This window comes from Chiloscyllium punctatum, chromosome 25, assembly GCF_047496795.1.
Source record: "Chiloscyllium punctatum isolate Juve2018m chromosome 25, sChiPun1.3, whole genome shotgun sequence".
NCBI lineage: Eukaryota > Metazoa > Chordata > Chondrichthyes > Orectolobiformes > Hemiscylliidae > Chiloscyllium > Chiloscyllium punctatum.
Window position 1 is genome coordinate 21,248,774 of NC_092763.1, and position 19,529 is coordinate 21,268,302.

At 42.1% G+C, this 19,529-nt stretch overlaps 1 protein-coding gene across 1 annotated transcript in view; it reads left to right on the forward strand.

The window, feature by feature from the left end:
* The window catches only part of LOC140495741 (sodium- and chloride-dependent neutral and basic amino acid transporter B(0+)-like), a 122,464-nt gene that overhangs the window by 89,882 nt on the left and 13,053 nt on the right, over window positions 1-19,529 (forward strand). The window contains exons 8-12 of the mRNA XM_072594791.1: window positions 1,715-1,853; window positions 6,353-6,485; window positions 7,382-7,522; window positions 13,601-13,829; window positions 17,898-18,023. Coding sequence (XP_072450892.1) covers window positions 1,715-1,853; window positions 6,353-6,485; window positions 7,382-7,522; window positions 13,601-13,829; window positions 17,898-18,023 — 768 coding nt within the window. The remainder of the gene's footprint in view (window positions 1-1,714; window positions 1,854-6,352; window positions 6,486-7,381; window positions 7,523-13,600; window positions 13,830-17,897; window positions 18,024-19,529) is intronic.

A 19,529-nucleotide genomic window follows, 5' to 3' on the forward strand; every position in this document is an offset into this window, starting at 1 on the left:
GAATCGGAAGTAGTTAATTTTCAGGATTAATATTCATTTTTGGATCCATTAATGAAAGCTTATCACATGGCTTTTGACAGTGGTAATGCCCCAACCTCTGTCCCAGAAGGTTCATTTCTCACACCTCCCCCCCCCCCCCCAGACGTGTGTCATAACAAGTCTGAACAAATTGATCAAGGGACATGGGCACCACTGTCTCTGCCAATATTCATTGTTAATCCCAAATGCCCTTAGTAATGTGATGGTGAACCACCTTCTTGAACCACTGCAATCTATGATAAAGATATGTCATAGATATGTATGTTGCAAATATTGGGAGTTAGAACTTGTTCATAAGATGTGGACATGAAAATATAGTCATGAAAATACCTAAAAATGTGTCAATATAATATCTGAGTTAATGTGTGAGGGATTGAGACCAGGGAGTTTGAGACATGAGCTTGTCGACCAGACTGAGTAAGGATGCTGAAGTATCGTCTTTGAGAGGTGGGATGTCTGAAAGCTCAGTGATTGGCTGATCCTTCCTGAGTGAGTCTGAATACATTAACTATCACATGGTTAGCACAGACCAAGTGGATCTGAAGGGATACAGTTGGCACCCATGTAGAAAGTTCTTTACTCATTTGTCTCTTCTGTTTGTGCTCCACAATGCTGTCATTTCTGTCAGCTTCAAACATGGTGTACAAGACACTTTTCTTAAAATTTCTAAATGATGCTGTCATTAGTGTGAACTAATGATGTGGAATACAAGAAGGGAGTTCAGTACATGTACCCAGCGTGTACAGTCTGGATAGAATGAAGGGCTGATTAAAACCATTCACAACCAATGGTGACTCAATGGAAATTCTTATCCACACAGCAAGAGGTTAGGATTGCATATGTATTGCCTGAGAGTGTGGTGGAGGTTACTTTTATTCAAGACATTCAAATGGGAGCTCAATCATTATTTGAAAAGGAAGGATCTCAGAGTTACTGAGTGGAGGAACTAGGTGAAACTCTCATTTGGATTTTCACAACAGTTTGCATGGTCTCATTCTATGCTATAATAATTTAGTGATTCTCTGTGCTGTTGCAGACTGGTGCTCAACAAAAAACATTGTGTTTCAGTTCCTGTGTGATTTCTTTCACATGCGGGATATGCTATTGAGAGTCATAGGATGCATCTTCATGAAGTGGGAACCTTTACTGTTGATGTACCTATTTGTGTGTTAAGGGAGCTTTTTGGGCCACTTGCATCTACCACTAGTACCAAACACTTTATGGAAGCCAGTAATTGAACAATGCAATTTTCTTCAATGTCATTGGATACCTCTACTGGGCACCCACTTGAAAATCTACCCTCCTAGGAAACAGCAGACCAGATAGAGTGAACCCACATATTGTGCCACTTCCCCACCCCCACCCTTCAACACATACATGAGAATGCCAATGGCAGCCAGCATACCCATTTAAGACATCACTTAGGGAGTCAATTTACATCTGGTAAGAAAGGCAGTCCTCAAACCATCCCACCCTGGATTCAATGAGTGGACACTGGGAAGAAGAGAGGGTCTTCATTTTATAGATTCCTGCCTCAGTCTATGCCTCTGATTCCACCTCATGTAATGGATGAGGTTGGGTTGGGTTGCCCACAGACCCTGATTGTACCACTAGAAATGGCAGCAGTGTTCAACAAGGAACAGTAAAATTCTAAAACACATTCAACATTTTCTAGATCCATTTTGCAATCTTGCTCTGGATGATGGATATTTTGAAGTCATTAATACAACATGGCTGCAGACGTATAATAACACTTGCCTAAATGGATCAGAAATCTCCATTCCTCACCAGGGTCCGAGTGAGCAATACTGGGAGTAAGTACATTGTTGTTTAGTATGACAGACTTTGATTAATGCTGACAAAAACTTCCTGCCTTCTATTCATTCTGAAAATTTGCAAGAAATACTAAAGTGAAGGGAAAATAACAGGAACAAAAAACCAGAAATTGTTGGAGAAACTCAGCATGTTTGGTAGCATCTGCAGAGAGAAAGCAGAGTTAATGTTTTGGGTCCAGCAATCTTTCTTCAGTTCTGGACCTGAATCATTGACTTTGCTTTCTCCCCGTAGATGCTGCCAGACCTGCTGAGTTTCTCCAGAAATTTTTGCTTTCGTTTCAGATTTCCAACATTTGTTTTATATTAGTGGAAAATAACAGATGCTGAATGAGAGGTGCATTCCGATTGGTTGACAAGTGAACACTGTTGGTTGAGTTGTTACCATAAGGGATGTGCCCATGAGAGCTAATTGACATTTACCTGACAAATTTTGTTTAAATTTAAACAAGAAGGTTGATAGATTGGCCAGAGCATTGCCTGGGTTAATGACTATAATTTATTCTGTTCATTTGAATCGGGGCAGAGCTCATACACAGTCTTTCTGTTAACAAAGACGATCCCTGTGTATTAATATACATAGTTTCCAGTGCATGCAAGTGTGCTATACTGGAAAATCATAATTGTAGTTTTATTCTAAATTTAATGCAAATGTAATTACATAAAACATAGGAAAGTACAGCATAGAACAGGCCCTTTGGCCCACCATGTTGTGCCGAGGTTTAGTCCTAATGTAAAATAAAATAACCTAACCTACGCACCCCACAACTCACTGCTATCCATGTATATGTCCAGCAGTCACTTAAATGTCCCTAATGACTCTGCTTCCACCACCACAACTGGCAACGCATTCCATGCATTCACAACTCTCTGTGTAATGAACCTACCTCTGACGTCTCCTTTACACCTTCCTCCTAATATCTTAAAACTATGACCCCTTGTGCCAGTCAATCTTGCCCTGGGGAAATCTCTCTGGCTGTTGACTCTATCCCATGCCTCTCATGAGGGATGTGGCCTCCTCTATATTGGGGAGACAGGCCGCCTACTTGCGGAACATTTCAGAGAACACCTCTGGGACACCTGGACCAACCAACCCAACCACCCCATGGCTCAACACTTCAACTCCCCCTCCCACTCCACCAAGGACATGCAGGTCCTTGGACTCCTGCATCACCAGACCATAGCAACACAACGGCTGGAGGAAGAGCGCCTCATCTTCCGCCTAGGAACCCTCCAACCACAAGGGATGAACTCAGATTTTTCCAGTTTCCTCATTTCCCCTCCCCCTACCTTGTCTCAGGCCCAACCCTTGAACTCAGCACCACCTTCCTAACCTGCAATCTTCTTCCTGACCTCTTCGCCCCCACCCACACTCCGGCCTATCACCTGCATCTTATCACCCTCACCTTAACCTCCTTCCACCTATCGCATTTCAAACGCTCGTCCCCCAAGTCCCTCCTCCCTACCTTTATCTTAGCCTGCTTGGCACACTTTCCTCATTCCTGAAGAAGGGCTCATGCCTGAAACGTCGATTCCCCTGCTCCTTGGATGCTGCCTGACCTGCTGCGCTTTTCCAGCAACACATTTTCAGCTCTGATCTCCAGCATCTGCAGTCCTCACTTTCTCCATGCCTCTCATTACTTTGTATATCTCAATCAGGTCACCTCTCTTCCTCCTAATCTCCAGCGAGAAAAATCTGAGCTTAGTCAACCTCTCTTTGTAAGACAAGTCCTCCAGTCCAAGCAACATCTTGGTAAACCTTCTTTGCACCCTCTCCAAAGCCTCTGTATCTTTCCTATAATAGGGCGACCAGAACTGGACACAATATTCCAAGTGTGGTCTCACCAGGGACATGTAGAGCTGCAACAAAACCTCGCGGCTCTTAAACTCGATCCCCCTGTTAGTGAAAGCTAAAACACCACATGCTTTCTTAACAACCTTATCAATTGGGTGGTAACTTTGAGGGATCTATGCACTTGAACACCAAGATCCCACTGTTCCTCCACGCTGCCAAGAATCCTGTTTTTAATCCTATATTCAGCATTCAAGTTCGACCTTCCAAAATGCATCACTTCGCATTTATCCAGATTGAACTCCATCTGCCATTTCTCAGCCCAGCTCTGCATCCTGTCTATGAGGTGCTGCAACCTGCAGTAGCCCTCGATATTATCAACAGCACTTCCAACCTTTGTGTCATCTGCAAATTTACGAACCCACCCCTCAACCTCTTCATCCAAGTCATTTATAAAATTTAAGAAGAGCAGAGGTCCAAGAACAGAGCCCTGTGGGACCACACTCAACACTGACCTCCAGGCAGAATACTTTCCATCTACAACCACTCTCTGCCTTCTGTCAGCCAGCCAATTCTGAATCCAGACAACCAAATCTCCCTGTACCCCATACGTCCTAACTTTATGAATGAATCTACCATGGGGAACCTTATCAAATGCCTTGCTGAAGTCCAAATACACCACATCCATTTCTCGATCTTCATCGACCTGTTTCGTCACCTCCTCAAAGAACTCAATAAGATTTGTGAGGCATAACCTGCCCCTCACAAAGCCATGTTGATTGCCTTTAATCACACTATGCTTTCCCAAATAGTCATAAATCCTACCCCTCAGAATTCTTTCCAAAACCTTGCTGACCACAGACGTAAGACTGACTGGTCTGTAATTGCCAGGGATTTCTCTATTCAATCTGCCATGTTTTATCACCCACTCTCTTACTCTGCCTGTATCCCTCCAGTCTCTGTGTGTCATCCTCACCATTTGCCTTCCCATCTATTTTCATATCATCCACAAACTTGGCGATAGTCCATTCACTTTCCTCATCGAAGTCATTAATATATTGTAAATAATTGTGGCCCCAGCACTACAGCACTCCATTAGTTATAGGCCATCCTGAAAATGTCCCCATTATCACAAATCTGTCTTCTATTAGTTAGTCAATCCTCTGCCTGTGCTAATATGCTTCCTCCAACACCAGAGGTTCTTATTAACGAGCCAAGTGCATAGTTTTGAATGTGTTTTCAAACTCCTCCTCAACAAATGGTGGGATTGTCCTGGGAGAAAGTGAGGACTGCAGATGCTGGAGATCAGAGCTGAAAAATGTGTTGCTGGAAAAGCGCAGCAGGTAAGGCAGCATCCAAGGAGCAGGAGAATCGATGTTTCGGGCATAAGCCCTTCTTCAGGAATCAAACGATTCTCCTGCTCCTTGGATGCTGCCTGACCTGTCGTGTTTTTCCAGCAACACATTTTTCAGGATTGTCCTGTGAGGAATTTTGTGTGTCTCAATGAGATAATCTTTCATTCTTCTAAACTCTAGATCCTAAAACTACCTCTCCGTTTTAGGAGCAACCTTTTTATACAGCTAGCATTTGCCAAGATGTCTGCAAATCTGCCTCAAACTGAAAATAAACAGCATTTTTCCCAAAAGAATTCAGAATTTTCAATCTGAGAGACAAATGCACAACTCTGTTTGTTTTGTTCCCTTGTAATTATTTGAACACTCAGGATTATCCAGTAAACATAGTTTAGTTTTTGAATCTCTTCTAATATTAGACACTGTATTGTGAATTTGTATTTGCAGGCTGGCTTGGTACAGTTAGAATGTTTTTGTTGGGAACAGTTGAGTGAATTACTGATACGATCCATCAGTCTTTGGGATATTTTACATTGAAACATGGTATCACACCAGCACTAAAATTAATATACCACATTATTTATTTGCTCTAAGCAAAACATCTTGTTGGTTTAATATCAGTATCATGTTTGTAACAAAAATAGTAACAATGTGAAATAGTTGACTTCAACTCTTGATCAAACATCGGAGATACCTTGCCCTTTCAGAGAAACCTGAGGAGGACTGGGCACTTCCAGGCCTGCCTTAGGGCCCCTCATGTCTGGTTGCAATATACATTGAGGGATTATCTGATCAGTGGCCATTACCCTGCAGGGTGCTTGAGAAGCGCCCTGCTTCAACATTACAATTACATGGCCAATAAATTTACAAGGTTGCTGATCATGCCCATTTTGCAGTATATGAAACATAGGAATCTCAACATGTGTACTGACTGGTGAAGGTAGATCTTTGGTATACAGGAATAGAGAACTCCTGGCTGATTTCCCAACTAAAACTCTAGCTAAGGAGATTAATTTGACTGTTCCATTTCAAGTGTAAATTTGAGCACAAGATGGAGCCCATTAAGGCATGCCATGAATTTTTTCTTGCAGTTGCAGATTCAAATACAGCAAACACACCCACATTCTGTTTGAATAAGATGTAGAAAGAGAAAAACATAAAGGACATCAAACTTCAGTAACCATTCTCTTATTTAAAAGTAGGACTTATTCTGTAACAACTGAATATTTTTAAAAGCCCTGTATATTGCACTAAATACTCAGATGCATTGAGTACATAGTATCTATGTGTAATAAACAGTACCCTTATGAAAAATATTTTCTCTTTTTTTAACTCAGTAAAGCAGTTTTACACCGTACAAGTTCATTGGATGAGACTGGGGAGATAGTCTGGCATTTAGCCCTCTGTCTGCTTCTGGCCTGGCTGATGGTTGGGGCAGCATTTTTGAAAGGAATCAAATCTTCAGGAAAGGTAAATGACTGGTGATGAAGACAGTTACAACTACTGACAAAATACAGATTCCCTGTAAGAATAAAACTAGAATTTATTGATTGTTGTGAAGTGCATAGTTTATATCCTAGGTGATGTTAACGGTTCCTGCAAGGTATAGAGAACAGAAAATAAACTAGTGTACAGTAATCCTTTGTAGCTTCCACAGAGAATGGCTACCCTTTGAGGGGAGACAGCCTTGAAGAGGAGCAGATATGACACCTCATGCTGCTCAATCACCTGCCAAGTGTTCAGCCACAAACTGTGTGAGTCCTGCTCTGAACAACACAATCAGAGAAATGACAAGGCTGAAATAAGTGTGAAAAACTGCTTACTTAATAAGAAATGTCACAAATTGTAATATCCACAACTGAAATTGAACATAACTAATTTCTAGTCCCAGCAATACCCCCAAATCCCTGAAATATGTCCCTCATTTTAAGGGTTTCAGTCACTGATACAGGGACTCTGGGGAAATTCCAATTGCTGCAGAAGGCTGGGCAGGACTGGGGGAAGGGACTGAGCAGATAAGGGTCAGGGTTTTATTTACCACTTGTCTGGACTATTGGAATAGTAAAGAATCATGAAACATGAAGTGTTGAATATATTCATGAAGTTCTCATCAATTCTCCTGAATACATCTGTCATTTCACTGAATGTGATTAATTATAAAACTAAAAATAATATTATAGAATTTAAACTTGTTTCCAACATGTAGCGCAGTGTGAAGTATCCCCATCATGTAGCTATTACTTCACCAACTGTCTTCAGATTCACTCTCTGTTTATATTCCTATCAGTTTACAATCATTGGATCCAATAAAGTAAATGCTGTACCACCAATACAGGAAAATCTCCCAATTTATTCTCCATTCTCAGGTTGTTTATTTCACTGCAATTATCCCGTATGTGGTTCTGACCGTCCTCTTGATCCGAGGGGTTACCCTAGAGGGAGCCTCTAAAGGAATTGAATTCTACATCGGAAGCCAGTCAGACTTCTCCAGACTGGCTGATGCTCAGGTAAGCTCAACAACAGAATCAATTGCCTTTCAAAAATCGCTTTTTTTAATTTAACTGTTCCTTCTTTTATTTTGTCTGATTGAGGTATTAAAATTTAGAATTGAAATGTTCCTTTCAGTCTTTTGTTTGTATTTGGGAAGATCATTTTGCACATGTTGCAAAAAGCTAGCTGAGACTTTGTGATGAATTCTAATGAGTTAGTTTATGGTTGTAATCAACTTGGTATGAGCAGGAGGGAATCAATGCTAAAGGCTAGGTCGATGCGATTGGATACAACTGGATGAGATGGGCAGTGGGATGCAAAGGATTGTTTATTCTCAGTGCCTCTTTCTGAAATCTTGGATTGATTCAGTAGTCAGATTTTCAGTTGCAATCACTTATGAAACTATGTCATCAATATTTGTTCAATATACATTGGTGGGATGTGGGCATTGCTGGCTGGCCAGCATTTATTGCCCATCTCTACTTGCCCTTGAGAAGGGCAAAGCTGTGGTAGTCCATTTGACATCTCCTGACCTGTTTAATGTCAATGATATTTGGAGTTTATCAAGAAGTGGGAGATGGCATTGTCACAATATCATCTGTACCTGGGATGTGACTACAGAGAGAAAACAACTGAGCATCTGCTTAACCAAGTAAATTGTTTGATTGCAAAATTAACAGCACATGAACTGTGATAGTGAAGGAAATGTAACTCTCAATGAATGAACTCAGAATAGACAATAGACAATAGACAATAGGTGCAGGAGTAGCCTGCACCGCCATTCAATATGATCATGGCTGATCATTCCTAATCAGTATCCTCTTCCTGCCTTATCTCCATAACCCTTGATTCCACTATCTTTGAGAGCTCTATCCAACTCTTTCTTAAATGAATCCAGAGACTGGGCCTCCACTGCCCTCTGGGACAGAGCATTCCACACAGCCACCACTCTCTGGGTGAAGAAGTTTCTCCTCATCTCTGTCCTAAATGGTCTACCCCGTATTTTTAAGCTGTGTCCTCTGGTTCAGCACTCACCCATCAGCGGAAACATGTTTCCTGCTGCCACCAATCCTTTCATAATCTTATATATCTCAATCAGATCCCCTCTCAGTCTTCTAAACTCAAGGGTATACAAGCCCAGTCACTTCAGTCTTTCAGTGTAACGTAATCCCGCCATTCCAGGAATTGACCTCGTGAACCTAGGCTGCACTCCCTCAATAACTAGAATGTCTTTCCTCAAATTTTGAGACCAGAACGACACACAGTACTCCAGGTGTGGTCTCACCAGGACCCTGTACAGCTGCAGAAGCACCTCTTTGCTCTATACTCAATTCCTCTTGTTATGAAGGCCAGCATGCTATTAGCATCCTTCACTACGTGCTGTACCTGCATGCTTACCTTCATTGACTGGTGTACAAGAAGACCCAGATCTCTCTGTACTGCCCCTTTACCTAAATGGATTCCATTGAGGTAGTAATCTGCCTTCTTGTTCTTGCCACCAAAGTGGATAATCTTACATTTATCCACATTAAACTGCATCTGCCATGCATCTGCGCACTCACCTAACTTGTCCAGGTCACTCTGTAATCTCCTAATATCCTCATCACATTTCACCCTGCCACCCAGCTTTGTATCATCAGCAAATTTGCTAATGTAATTGCTGATACCATCTTCTATATCATTAACATATATTGTAAAAAGCTGTGGTCCCAGCACGGATCCCTGCGGTACCCCACTGCCATTCCGAAATGGAGCCTTTTATCACTACCCTTTGTTTCCTATCAGCCAACCAATTTTAAATCCAATCTAGTACTTTGCCCCCAATACCATGCACCCTAATTTTACTCACTAACCTCCTGTGTGGGACTTTATCAAAAGTTTTCTGAAAGTCCAGATACACTACATCTACTGGATCTCCCTCATCCACCTTCAGAGTTACATCCTCAAAAAATTCAAGAAGATCAGTCAAGCATGATTTCCCCTTCATAAATCCATGCTGACTCTGACCTATCCTGTTACTACTATCCAGATGTGCCGTAATTTCATCCTTTATAATACACTCCAGAATCTTTCCCACCACTGAGGTCTATAATTTCCTGCTTTCTCTCTCCCACCTTTCTTAAAAAGTGGTATAACATTAGCCACCCTCCAATCCTCGGGAACCAACCCCAAATCTATCAAACTCTGGAAAATAATCACCAACGCATCCACGATTTCCCGAGCCACCTCCTTCAGTACCCTGGGATGTAGACCATCAGGCTCCGGGGAATGATCAACCTTCAGACCTAACAGTCTCTCCAACACCAAATCCTGGCAAATATAAATTCCCGTAAGTTCAGGTCCTTTAGCCACTGTTACCTCAGGGAGATTGCTTGTGTCTTTCCCAGTGAACACAGATCTGAAGTATCCATTTAATTCTTCTGCCATTTCTTTGTTCCCCGTAATATATTCCCCTGTTTCTGTCTTCAAGGGCCCAATTTTAGTCCTAACCATTTTTTTGCCTTGCACATACCTAAAAAAGCTTTTACTATCCTCCTTTATATTATTGGCCAGTTTACCTTCGTACCTCATTTTTCCTCTGCATATTTCCTTCTTAGTAATCCTCTGTTGTTCTTTAAAAGCTTCCCAGTCCTCAGTTTTCCCACTTATCTTTGCTATGTTATACTTTTTCTCTTTTAACTTTATATGCTTCTTAACTTCCCTCGTCAGCCACGGCCACCCAGGCCTCCTCCTGGGATCTTTCTTCCTTTTTGGAATGAACTGATCCTGCAACTTCTGCATTATACAAAGAAATATCTGCCATTGTTCCTCCACGGTCATCCCTGCTAAGGTATTGCACCATTGAACTTTGGCCAGCTCCTCCCTCATAGCTCCATAGTTCCCTTTATTCAACAGAAGTACTGTCACTTCTGACTGTACCCTCTCCCTCTCAAATTGCAGATTGAAGCTTAATGTATTATGGTCACTACTTCCCAATGGCTCCTTCACTTCGAGGTCCCTGATCAATTCTGGTTCGTTGCACAATACCAGATCCAGAATTGCCTTCTCCCTGGTCGGCTCCAGCACCAGCTGCTCTAAGAATCCATCTCTGAGGCACTCCACAAAGTCTCTTTCTTGAGGTCTAATACCATCCTGATTCTCCCAGTCTACCTGCATGTTAAAATCCCCCATAACAACTGTAGTAACATCTTTGCGACAGGCCAATTTCAGCTCCTGATTCAACTTACATCTGACATCCAGACTACTGTTTGGGGGCCTAGAGATGACTCCCAAGAGGGTCTTTTTACCCTTAGTATTTCACAGCTCTATCTACACTGACTCTACATCCCCTGACTCTAGGTCCCCCCGCGCAAGGGACTGAATATCCTCCCTTACCAACAAGGCCACCCCACCCCCTCTGCCCGTCAGTCTGTCCTTACGATGGCACGTGTAGCCTTGAATATTCATTTCCCAGGCCCTGTCCGCTTGAAGCCACGTCTCAGTTATCCCCACAATATCGTATCTGCCAATTTCCAAAAGAGCCTCAAGCTCATCCATCTTATGTCTAATGCTTCGTGCATTCATGTATAGTATTTTTAATTTGTTACTGCCCTGACCCTTCCCATCAACCCCTATTTCACTCAACCTTGCAGCATGATTCCTTTCCAAGTTTTCTGCCTCATTGATACAGTTGTCTTTCTTGACTTCTCTTGTTCTAACTTTCCCTTCAATTTCCTTTTTAAACATCCCGTTTGTCCCTTCCTCCCTGCTACTTAGTTTAACTGTAGCGGTGTTGCAGTAAAATACCTGCCTGCCAGAATGCTGGTCCCTAACCTATTAAGGTGCAAACCGTCTCTCTTGTAGAATTTATGCTTACCACAAAATATACCCCAGTGATCCAAGAACTTAAATCCTTGCTTCCTGCACCAGTTCCCCAACCACACGTTCAAGTCCATTATCTCCCTGTTCCTGGCCACACCAGCCCGAGGAACTGGAAGCAAACCGGAGATAACCACCTTGGACGTCCTGCTTTTCAGCCTTCTTCCTAGTTCTCTGAAGTCCCGCTGTAGTACGTTCCTCCTTTTCTTCCCAACATCATTTGTGCCGACATGTACCACCACCTCTGGCTCTTCACCCTCGTCCTTGAGGATTTCCTGCACTCTGTCCGCGATGTCTTTCACCCTGGCACCAGGAAGGCAACACACCATCCTTAAATCCCGTCTGCTGCCACAAAAACCCCGGTCAGTTCCTCTCACGATGGAGTTCCCTATTACCACGGCTCTGTGCGATGTCCAACTCTTCCGCTCTTCCTTTGCGCCAACTTTTGATTGACAGACCTGACCGCCTTGTGAACTGGCAGTGTCATCAGTCTCTACTGTTTCCAAAAGCTTCAACTTGTTCCTGACAGGTACTTCTCCTGGGGTCTCTTGCACCTGTCTCCTCTCTGCCTTCCTCATCGTCTGCTCTCTTCTGCTCTCTTCTGGCATGATTGGTGTAATAACCTCGCTGAAGGTCTTGTCCAGAAAGATCTCGTTCTCTCGGATCAGCCTAAGGTCCTCGAGTTCTTTCATCAGCGCTGCAATATGCTCGGTCAATAGCTGAATGTACTCACACTTCCCCACACATATACGAGCCAGACACACCAGAGTCGTTGACTTCCCACATCAAGCACATAGCGCACTGAACCAGCTGGGCAGTCATGTCTTCGCCCTCTTCAACTGTGGCGTAATCACTTCACTCAACCTCCTTGTCAAAGAGTCCTGAGCTGAAGCCTCACTCTTCGATCCAAACTTCCTTAAACCCTCTTTTTGTGGCAAGTCTGTGGACTCTTAATTTAGGTTAGAGGAGGAGGGAGGGAGGGAGACCCTACCTTGTAGGACCTGGGGTTTAGAACACACCCACTCTTATAGCAATCACTTACCTTCCCGACCGGCTTTGCGCTCCGCCTGAACTTCCGCCCAGCTCCCGCCGCTCTCTGCTGCGAAAAGACCGTTGGCGTCGAGGTAAGGTCTTTATATAGCAGAACTATATAAATAGTTCAGAAATAAAATGCAGAATTTTATGCCCTTCCAAATGACAATTTGGGAGCAATGGGACATGGAATTGGGTGGGAAAGTATTAATTTGTAGCTTCTTGTCACTCATCTATTGTGGTGGCAGGAAGATTCATGGATGAATTTTGATGCTCTACCATTAATTATGGTGTTTAAGTGGCCAATGAATGGCCATTGAAACATCTCTTCCCTGGTTCTGCACCTACTTGTGGAGACCAGGGGACACATCATGAGGGAAGGCAAAATCAAAATCCTGTTGAATTCATATCGGGCTTCCAGGAAGGGGATTCATCTAAAGGCATCAACACTTATTTGAAGGACTCTACTTCATGTAGGTGGGAGGACTGGGGGAGCTGCTGAGAGCTAAGATCCTGCCTTTCAGTTGATCTTCTCCCCCTTCCACCTTCCCCCCCCCCCAAACCCTCCTTCCACATCAACAATAATAATGTGACTCTACACATGTAATAGGTAATTTCACACTGAGCCGAGTTTGTAAATGTCAGGAGATACCATTTTTATAACAGCAGAGTGGTGCATATCAGAGATATTTCTCTGAACCTCTCAGTGCAATCAGAAATTGCTGTGGAATTTACAGAGAAATAACAGGGAGCATCTGGAGCCTCACCATTTAAATGTAAGATGGTTTGTTACAAATGTGCACTCAGTTTGACATTCATACCTAGTTTAAATCTGATTTAAATCATTTTTGTGATCCAAATTAACCCCAATGTATGCAGTTTACATTTTGCTTAACAGACTGCAGTGCAGAAAATAGCAATGTCTTTGCAGAAGATCAGATTTTTGATCTAGTGGGATTTTATTTCTGCTTTTGAATTTTGGAGGGAAAATCTTGAAGTTGGCAGCAAGTAGTCAAAGGAAGATCAAATGATGGCCCTACTATTAAGTGGAGATGGTGTTGATCAGAGCTAGTTTAATTCAGTCAGATCACATTGAGCTGCTGGACTATCTCACTCTATGCTCCTCATGCTCAATGTAGTTTTTCAGTTGAATGAGTTCAAGTGAAATCGTTCTGCACTGATGAATTCTCCCTTCTATTTACCAGGTCTGGAAAGATGCTGCAACACAAATTTTCTACTCGACATCAGTGGGTTGGGGCAGTTTAATCACATTGTCATCCTACAACAAATTCCACAACAACTGTTACCAAGATACCATCGTTGTCTGTGTTGTTAATTGTGCTACGAGTGTGTTTGCGGGATTTATCATCTTCTCCACTCTTGGACACATGGCTCATGTGCAAAACAAGCCCGTTTCAGAGGTTGCACAGTCAGGTAAATACAGAGTTAACCATACTGTTCTGCTGCAGAATGGCACATATGTCTCATTTGTTAGACATCGATGGGATACAATAGGACACCTGGGCCTGAGTGTAATTTGCCCAAAAGAGTATTGAGTCAATAGGATTAATGAAATGAGAAAGGAACAGAAAAATAATTGAGAATGATGGTAACAGGGCAATAGGCAAACATAAGACAGGTGCTCAGAGAATTCAGTAACAGAAAGATCAACTTTTCCTGCATTATTGGAATTGGTGCATGATAAAGTTCTCATGGAATGATTATGTTTATTAGTGGGTTCTATTTCCGGATTTGTTTACAAGGACATTTTGGTGTTAAATAAAAGATGGGTTGATAGCTAAGGAGTGGTACAATAATTATTGCATGGCAGTGATTAGATTACAGGACAACCTGGGGACAACCCCCCCATACCAACCACCACCTTTCTCCTCCTCCTGCTCATTCTCTCAGGGTGACTCTGCCATCCTGGAAGCAAGTTTTGAGAGATTTAACAAACCTCTAGTGATTTTGAGATGTACTCCATTTGAACTTGATTTGACACCTTCAGGAAGCCAGTCTTTTGATCCACCATGTTCCTGTTGGTAGCAAGTGTTCCATTGTACACCAACTTGAGTGGCAAGGAAGAACCACCAGCAAGAGCAGGTCTGGATATTCCAGCTGTTCTGAACTCCTTGTCACTGCCCCCTAGTATGACTGAGGCTGGAGGAGTGCATTATCTCCCACTCATCCGCTATTCCATTGATAACAGCATGCATGTAAATGTTTTACCCAGTAACCACCATGGGCAATGATATAACTTAGCTAGAATGGGTTTAAACTTATAAGATCCATCAACCAGGTTTCTTTAGGGATCCAAGATGGCGGCGACCCAGTAAGTCTGAGTCTACAGTGCTCCTCCCAAGACTTGGGCAAAGTGGGTCGCTCAACCCCACCACACTCACCAAATCATTTAAAATCGTTTTTACTTAATGTAATTAGTTGTTAAGATTTGAATTTAAACAATTTAATCTCCAGTAAAAATGACTAAAGGGAAGGGAGCCCGCAGCTCTCAGCAAGCAGGAACCCCTCCCCCACCCTCTCCAGCTGCAGCAGAGGCGTCCGCAGCAGCCCCGGGGACTTACCTACGGTGGTGACCCTCATGGAAATAATTTCCAAACTCAATGCAAAGATTGACGCTTTTATAGAAGAATCCCAAAGCTGATGGGACTCACTCTCGACCGCGCTGCAAAAGCACGACCGAGACATCAAAGAAATCGAGTGCTGAGTCAGAGGGGCGGAGCTAAAGGCCGCGACCTCTGAAACTACAGCACAATCGGCTGTAGATCGGGTCCGATCTCTCGAACAACGAGTCCGGACTTTAGAGAATCACATTGACGACCTCGAGAATTGAGGTCGTCGAAAAAATATTCGTTTGCTGGGCCTTCCCAAACGGGAATAGGAAGGCCAGCTTATAACGTTCCTTGAACAGTGGCTTCCACAGCTTTTAAATCTGGAGGCTGGATCAGGCCAGGTAAGGGTGGAATGGGCCTACCGGGTTGCAATACGCGGGCCCAGCTCAAACCAGAGTCCCTGCCCGGTCCTGTTCCGGCTGCAGAGCTACAAGGAGAGGCAGATGCTCTTAGAAGCCTCCAGAAATCTTGGAAAAGATCCCCAAGCTATGATCTATAAAGGATTCAAGATCATGTTATTCCAGGACTTTTCCCCAGCTCTGATCTGAAAGAGGAAGGCGTTTGATGAGGTGAAGAAGCGTTTAAGGGACTTAAATATTCAGTACTCCTTGCGCTACCCAGCGAAGCTACGCTTTAACCATAAAGGGTCCGTGTATAACTTCGGATCACCAGAAAAGGCCAAGGAATTTTTGGACTCTCTTAGATAAATTGTAAGAGATAATTGATGTTGGTTTGCTTTCCCCCCACTCCAGTTTACATCCCCCCTCCCTTTTTTTTAATATATTAATCCTTTTTTTTACTTTACTGTTTAATATTATCTTGGGGTGGGGGGAGAGGGATTTATTTATTTGTTCTCTACTTAACTATTTTTATATATATTATTTTGTATTATTATATTTAATTATTACTTGTTGATGTTGTAATTGTATACTTATATAGGTTTATATATGGTATTAACATTACCAAATATATCCAGGTGTTGGTGTGGGTGGGGTGGGGGGGGTGGTAGGGTGCTCACTGTTAACTCTAGCTCTGTAGTGTATTTGAATTTTCTTCATCCTATTGAGGAGCACCTAGGTCAAGGGTGGGGCACTGGTTGGGAGGGGATACAATGAACTTTTGGAAAGGAAGTGGTATCCCCTGGGAACAAGGGGGAAAATCTCCATTTAAATACATTTTTTTTATTTAGAAATAGTTTTTTGTTATACCGTTGTGAATGTATTAGAGAGCCTTTATTTTTGTGAATTTTATATGCTCTATGCTCAGGATGTTCTGGATAGGGTTTCCCCTCCCGAGGGGTCTCAGATTTGCCCGGACGATTATGGTTGATCAGTCGGTTAAGTGGTGCACCTGGAATGTCAAGGGGAGTAATTCACCAGTCAAAAGGAAGAAAATATTATCAAACCTCAAGAAAGAAAGGGTTGATATAGCTCTCCTACAGGAGACACACTTATTGGATAAAGAACACTTGAAATTACGACAGGGTGGATTTGATCAGGCCTTTTTTTTTCTTTTAGCTTAAAACGCAGGGAGTTGTTATTCTTATTCAAAGAATTTCCCTTTCAAAATCCTAAATCAGATAAAAGACGAATCTGGACGATATATTCTGATTAAAGCCCTTCTAAATGGAGAGGAATATGAGATTTTAAATTTGTATTGCCCCCCAGCACACCTTTTAAATTTATAACGGAAGCCTTCTCAAAATTGATGGCTCTCGGTGCTCGTCATAAAATTATAGGGGGAGACTTTAATTGTATTATGGATCCGGAAATAGATAGGATTCCCAAGAGTACTGCAGGAGTATCTCCCAGATCTAGACAATTGGTGGATTTGAACAAAGAATTATGACTAGTAACTGTACGGAGATGTCTTCATCCGCAGGGCAGAGATTTTTCTTTTTACTCCAATCCACATAAATGGGATATCAGAATCGATATGTTTTTTGCCCCCTCAATTTTTTAAAATTCCATATCATTCTGTAAAATAGGCAGTATAGCAATTTCCGATCACACTGCTGTATATATGGAAATCAAGGTGAGGAACAATGAGACATACCCCTGGCATTGGCATATGGACCCCTTCCTGATGAAAGATAGTAAATTTGTAAAGTACTTCTCTCAAGAATTTAAAACTTTTTTAGAAATTAATTTAGGTACGGCTAGCAACCCATCAATGATGTGGGAGACCATCAAAGCTTACGCACAAGGTTTGATCATCTCATACTTAGCGACGCAGCGATACATATGATTTTTTTGTTACATATGATGTTAATACATTCCGAGCATGTATCTCACTACCCAATTTCTGTGTTATACGTTGGGTTTTTTTTTTCTCTTATTTGAATAATGTAAGAGAATTAATTATACATTCTGGTTAGTTGTAGGTTAGATTAGTAGTTAATTGAGTTTTGATTTTTTTCCGTTGGTATTTTTCTTTTGTTAAATTTTGGTTATTATTTATTTAAGGTTTAATTGTATATCCATGTTTATACAAGGGTAATTTTCAATAAAAATGTCTATAAAAAACCCCAGGTTTCTTTATAATTTTTGATGCCCAATGAAAGTAGGCATTATTCAACAAATGTATAGAACTGATTTAACTTAGTTTGAGATATGAAATTACTGGCCTTCAACATATCCAGTTCACAATTAAGATGTCACAATCTCACCATTCTGAATTACTGATCTCATGCCCATACATACATCCTTATATTCAGGGTGTGCCACATGGTATGTTCCAGAAGTAATTGGAGTCTCAGCTGAGATTTTTTGAATTTGCCTCAACATCAGTGACAATACGGAATTAAATGTAGCAGTGTGTGTTGATTGTACGCAGGATTAATATTATCATTTGTTTTGTATCCATTGTTCAGGGTTTGGTTTGGCCTTTATTGCCTACCCAGAGGCCCTTGCACAGTTGCCATGGGCAACTTTATGGTCCATTTTATTTTTCTTCATGCTGATCACTTTGGGACTTGACACACTGTTTGCAAGTTTTGGTAAGAATGACATCTTTTAAGTTCAACAACAATGTTACTTAATTTAACCAATCTCTTTCTACTTCTATAAAAGGAACTTATTTAAACTATTATGTTTGGAATCTGGGGTTGGGAATTATGGCTGATGATTTTAATGCATGAGAAAATAATGTTACTCTATAGTCAAATTCTCCACAATGTCTTAATGAAACCTCAGCTTGGTTGAATGAAGTGTGTTCCAAGTTGTAGGAAAGAAATATTCAGGTCATCGTTACCTAACATCTGGAAAATTTACAGTGGAATTCATGTTTTTTTAAAATCTGCATACATGTTCAGTCGCTGTTCACAATTTTGTTTTTCTTTATTCATTCATGGGATGAGGTCATTGCTGGCTAGGCAGTATTTATTGCCCATCTCTAATTGCCCAGATGGCAGTTAAGAGTCAACCACATTGTAATGAGTCTGGAGCCACATCTAGGCCAGACCAAGTAAGGATGGCAGCTTCCTTCTCTAAAAGACATTATCAAATCAGATCAGCTTTTCCAACAATCAATTCATGGTCATCATTAGATTCTTAATTCCACCAACTGCTGTGGCAGGATTTGAGCCTGGGTCCCTTGGACATAATCTCTGGATTAATAGTCCAACGGTAATACCACTAGGCCATTGCTTCCCCTTTCCTTGCTCTTTCTGTTGTATCATACAACTCATGTTTCTGTTTCTGCCCAGTTTCTGCTGCCAAGTTCTAGGTGTCTCAATATAATAACTATTGTTTTTGATGTACATCTAGACGCCTCTCATCAGGAACAGGATTTGTTAAAATGCATTGAGCCTCAATTATGTTGTGATTCAGTTAACAGACTAATGTGGAGGCCTGAGATCAACCCTCACCTCTGTGTCAAAAAAGAACTGCAGATGCTGGAAATCAGAAACGAACAGAAATTGCAGGAAGAACTCACCAGGTTTGGCAGCATCTGTAGAGAGGAAGCAGAGTTAATGTTTTGTGTCCAGTGACCCTTCTTCAAAAAACAGCATTCTGAAGTAGGGTCACTGGATCTGAAATGTTAATTCTGCTTTCTCTCCACAGATGCTGCCACACAGTGGCACAGTGGTTAGCACTGCTGCCTCACAGCGCCAGAGACCCGGGTTCAATTCCCGCCTCAGGCGACTGACTGTGTGGAGTTTGCACATTCTCCCCGTGTCTGCGTGGGTTTCCTCCGGGTGCTCCGGTTTCCTCCCACAGTCCAAAGATGTGCAGGGCAGGTTAATTGGCCATGCTTAATTGTCCGTAGCGTTAGGTAAGGGGTAGATGTAGGGGTATGGGTGGGTTGCGCTTCGGCGGGGTGGTGTGGACTTGTTGGGCCGAAGGGTCTGTTTCTACACTGTAAGTAATCTAATCTAACCTGCAGAGTGTTTCCAATAGTTTCTGGTTGTGTTTCACCTCAGTGTCTGAGGAATTTGAATTTAATCAAATAAACCTGGATGAAATAACACTGCTGTCAGTAATTTTGACTGTAGAGCTATCAT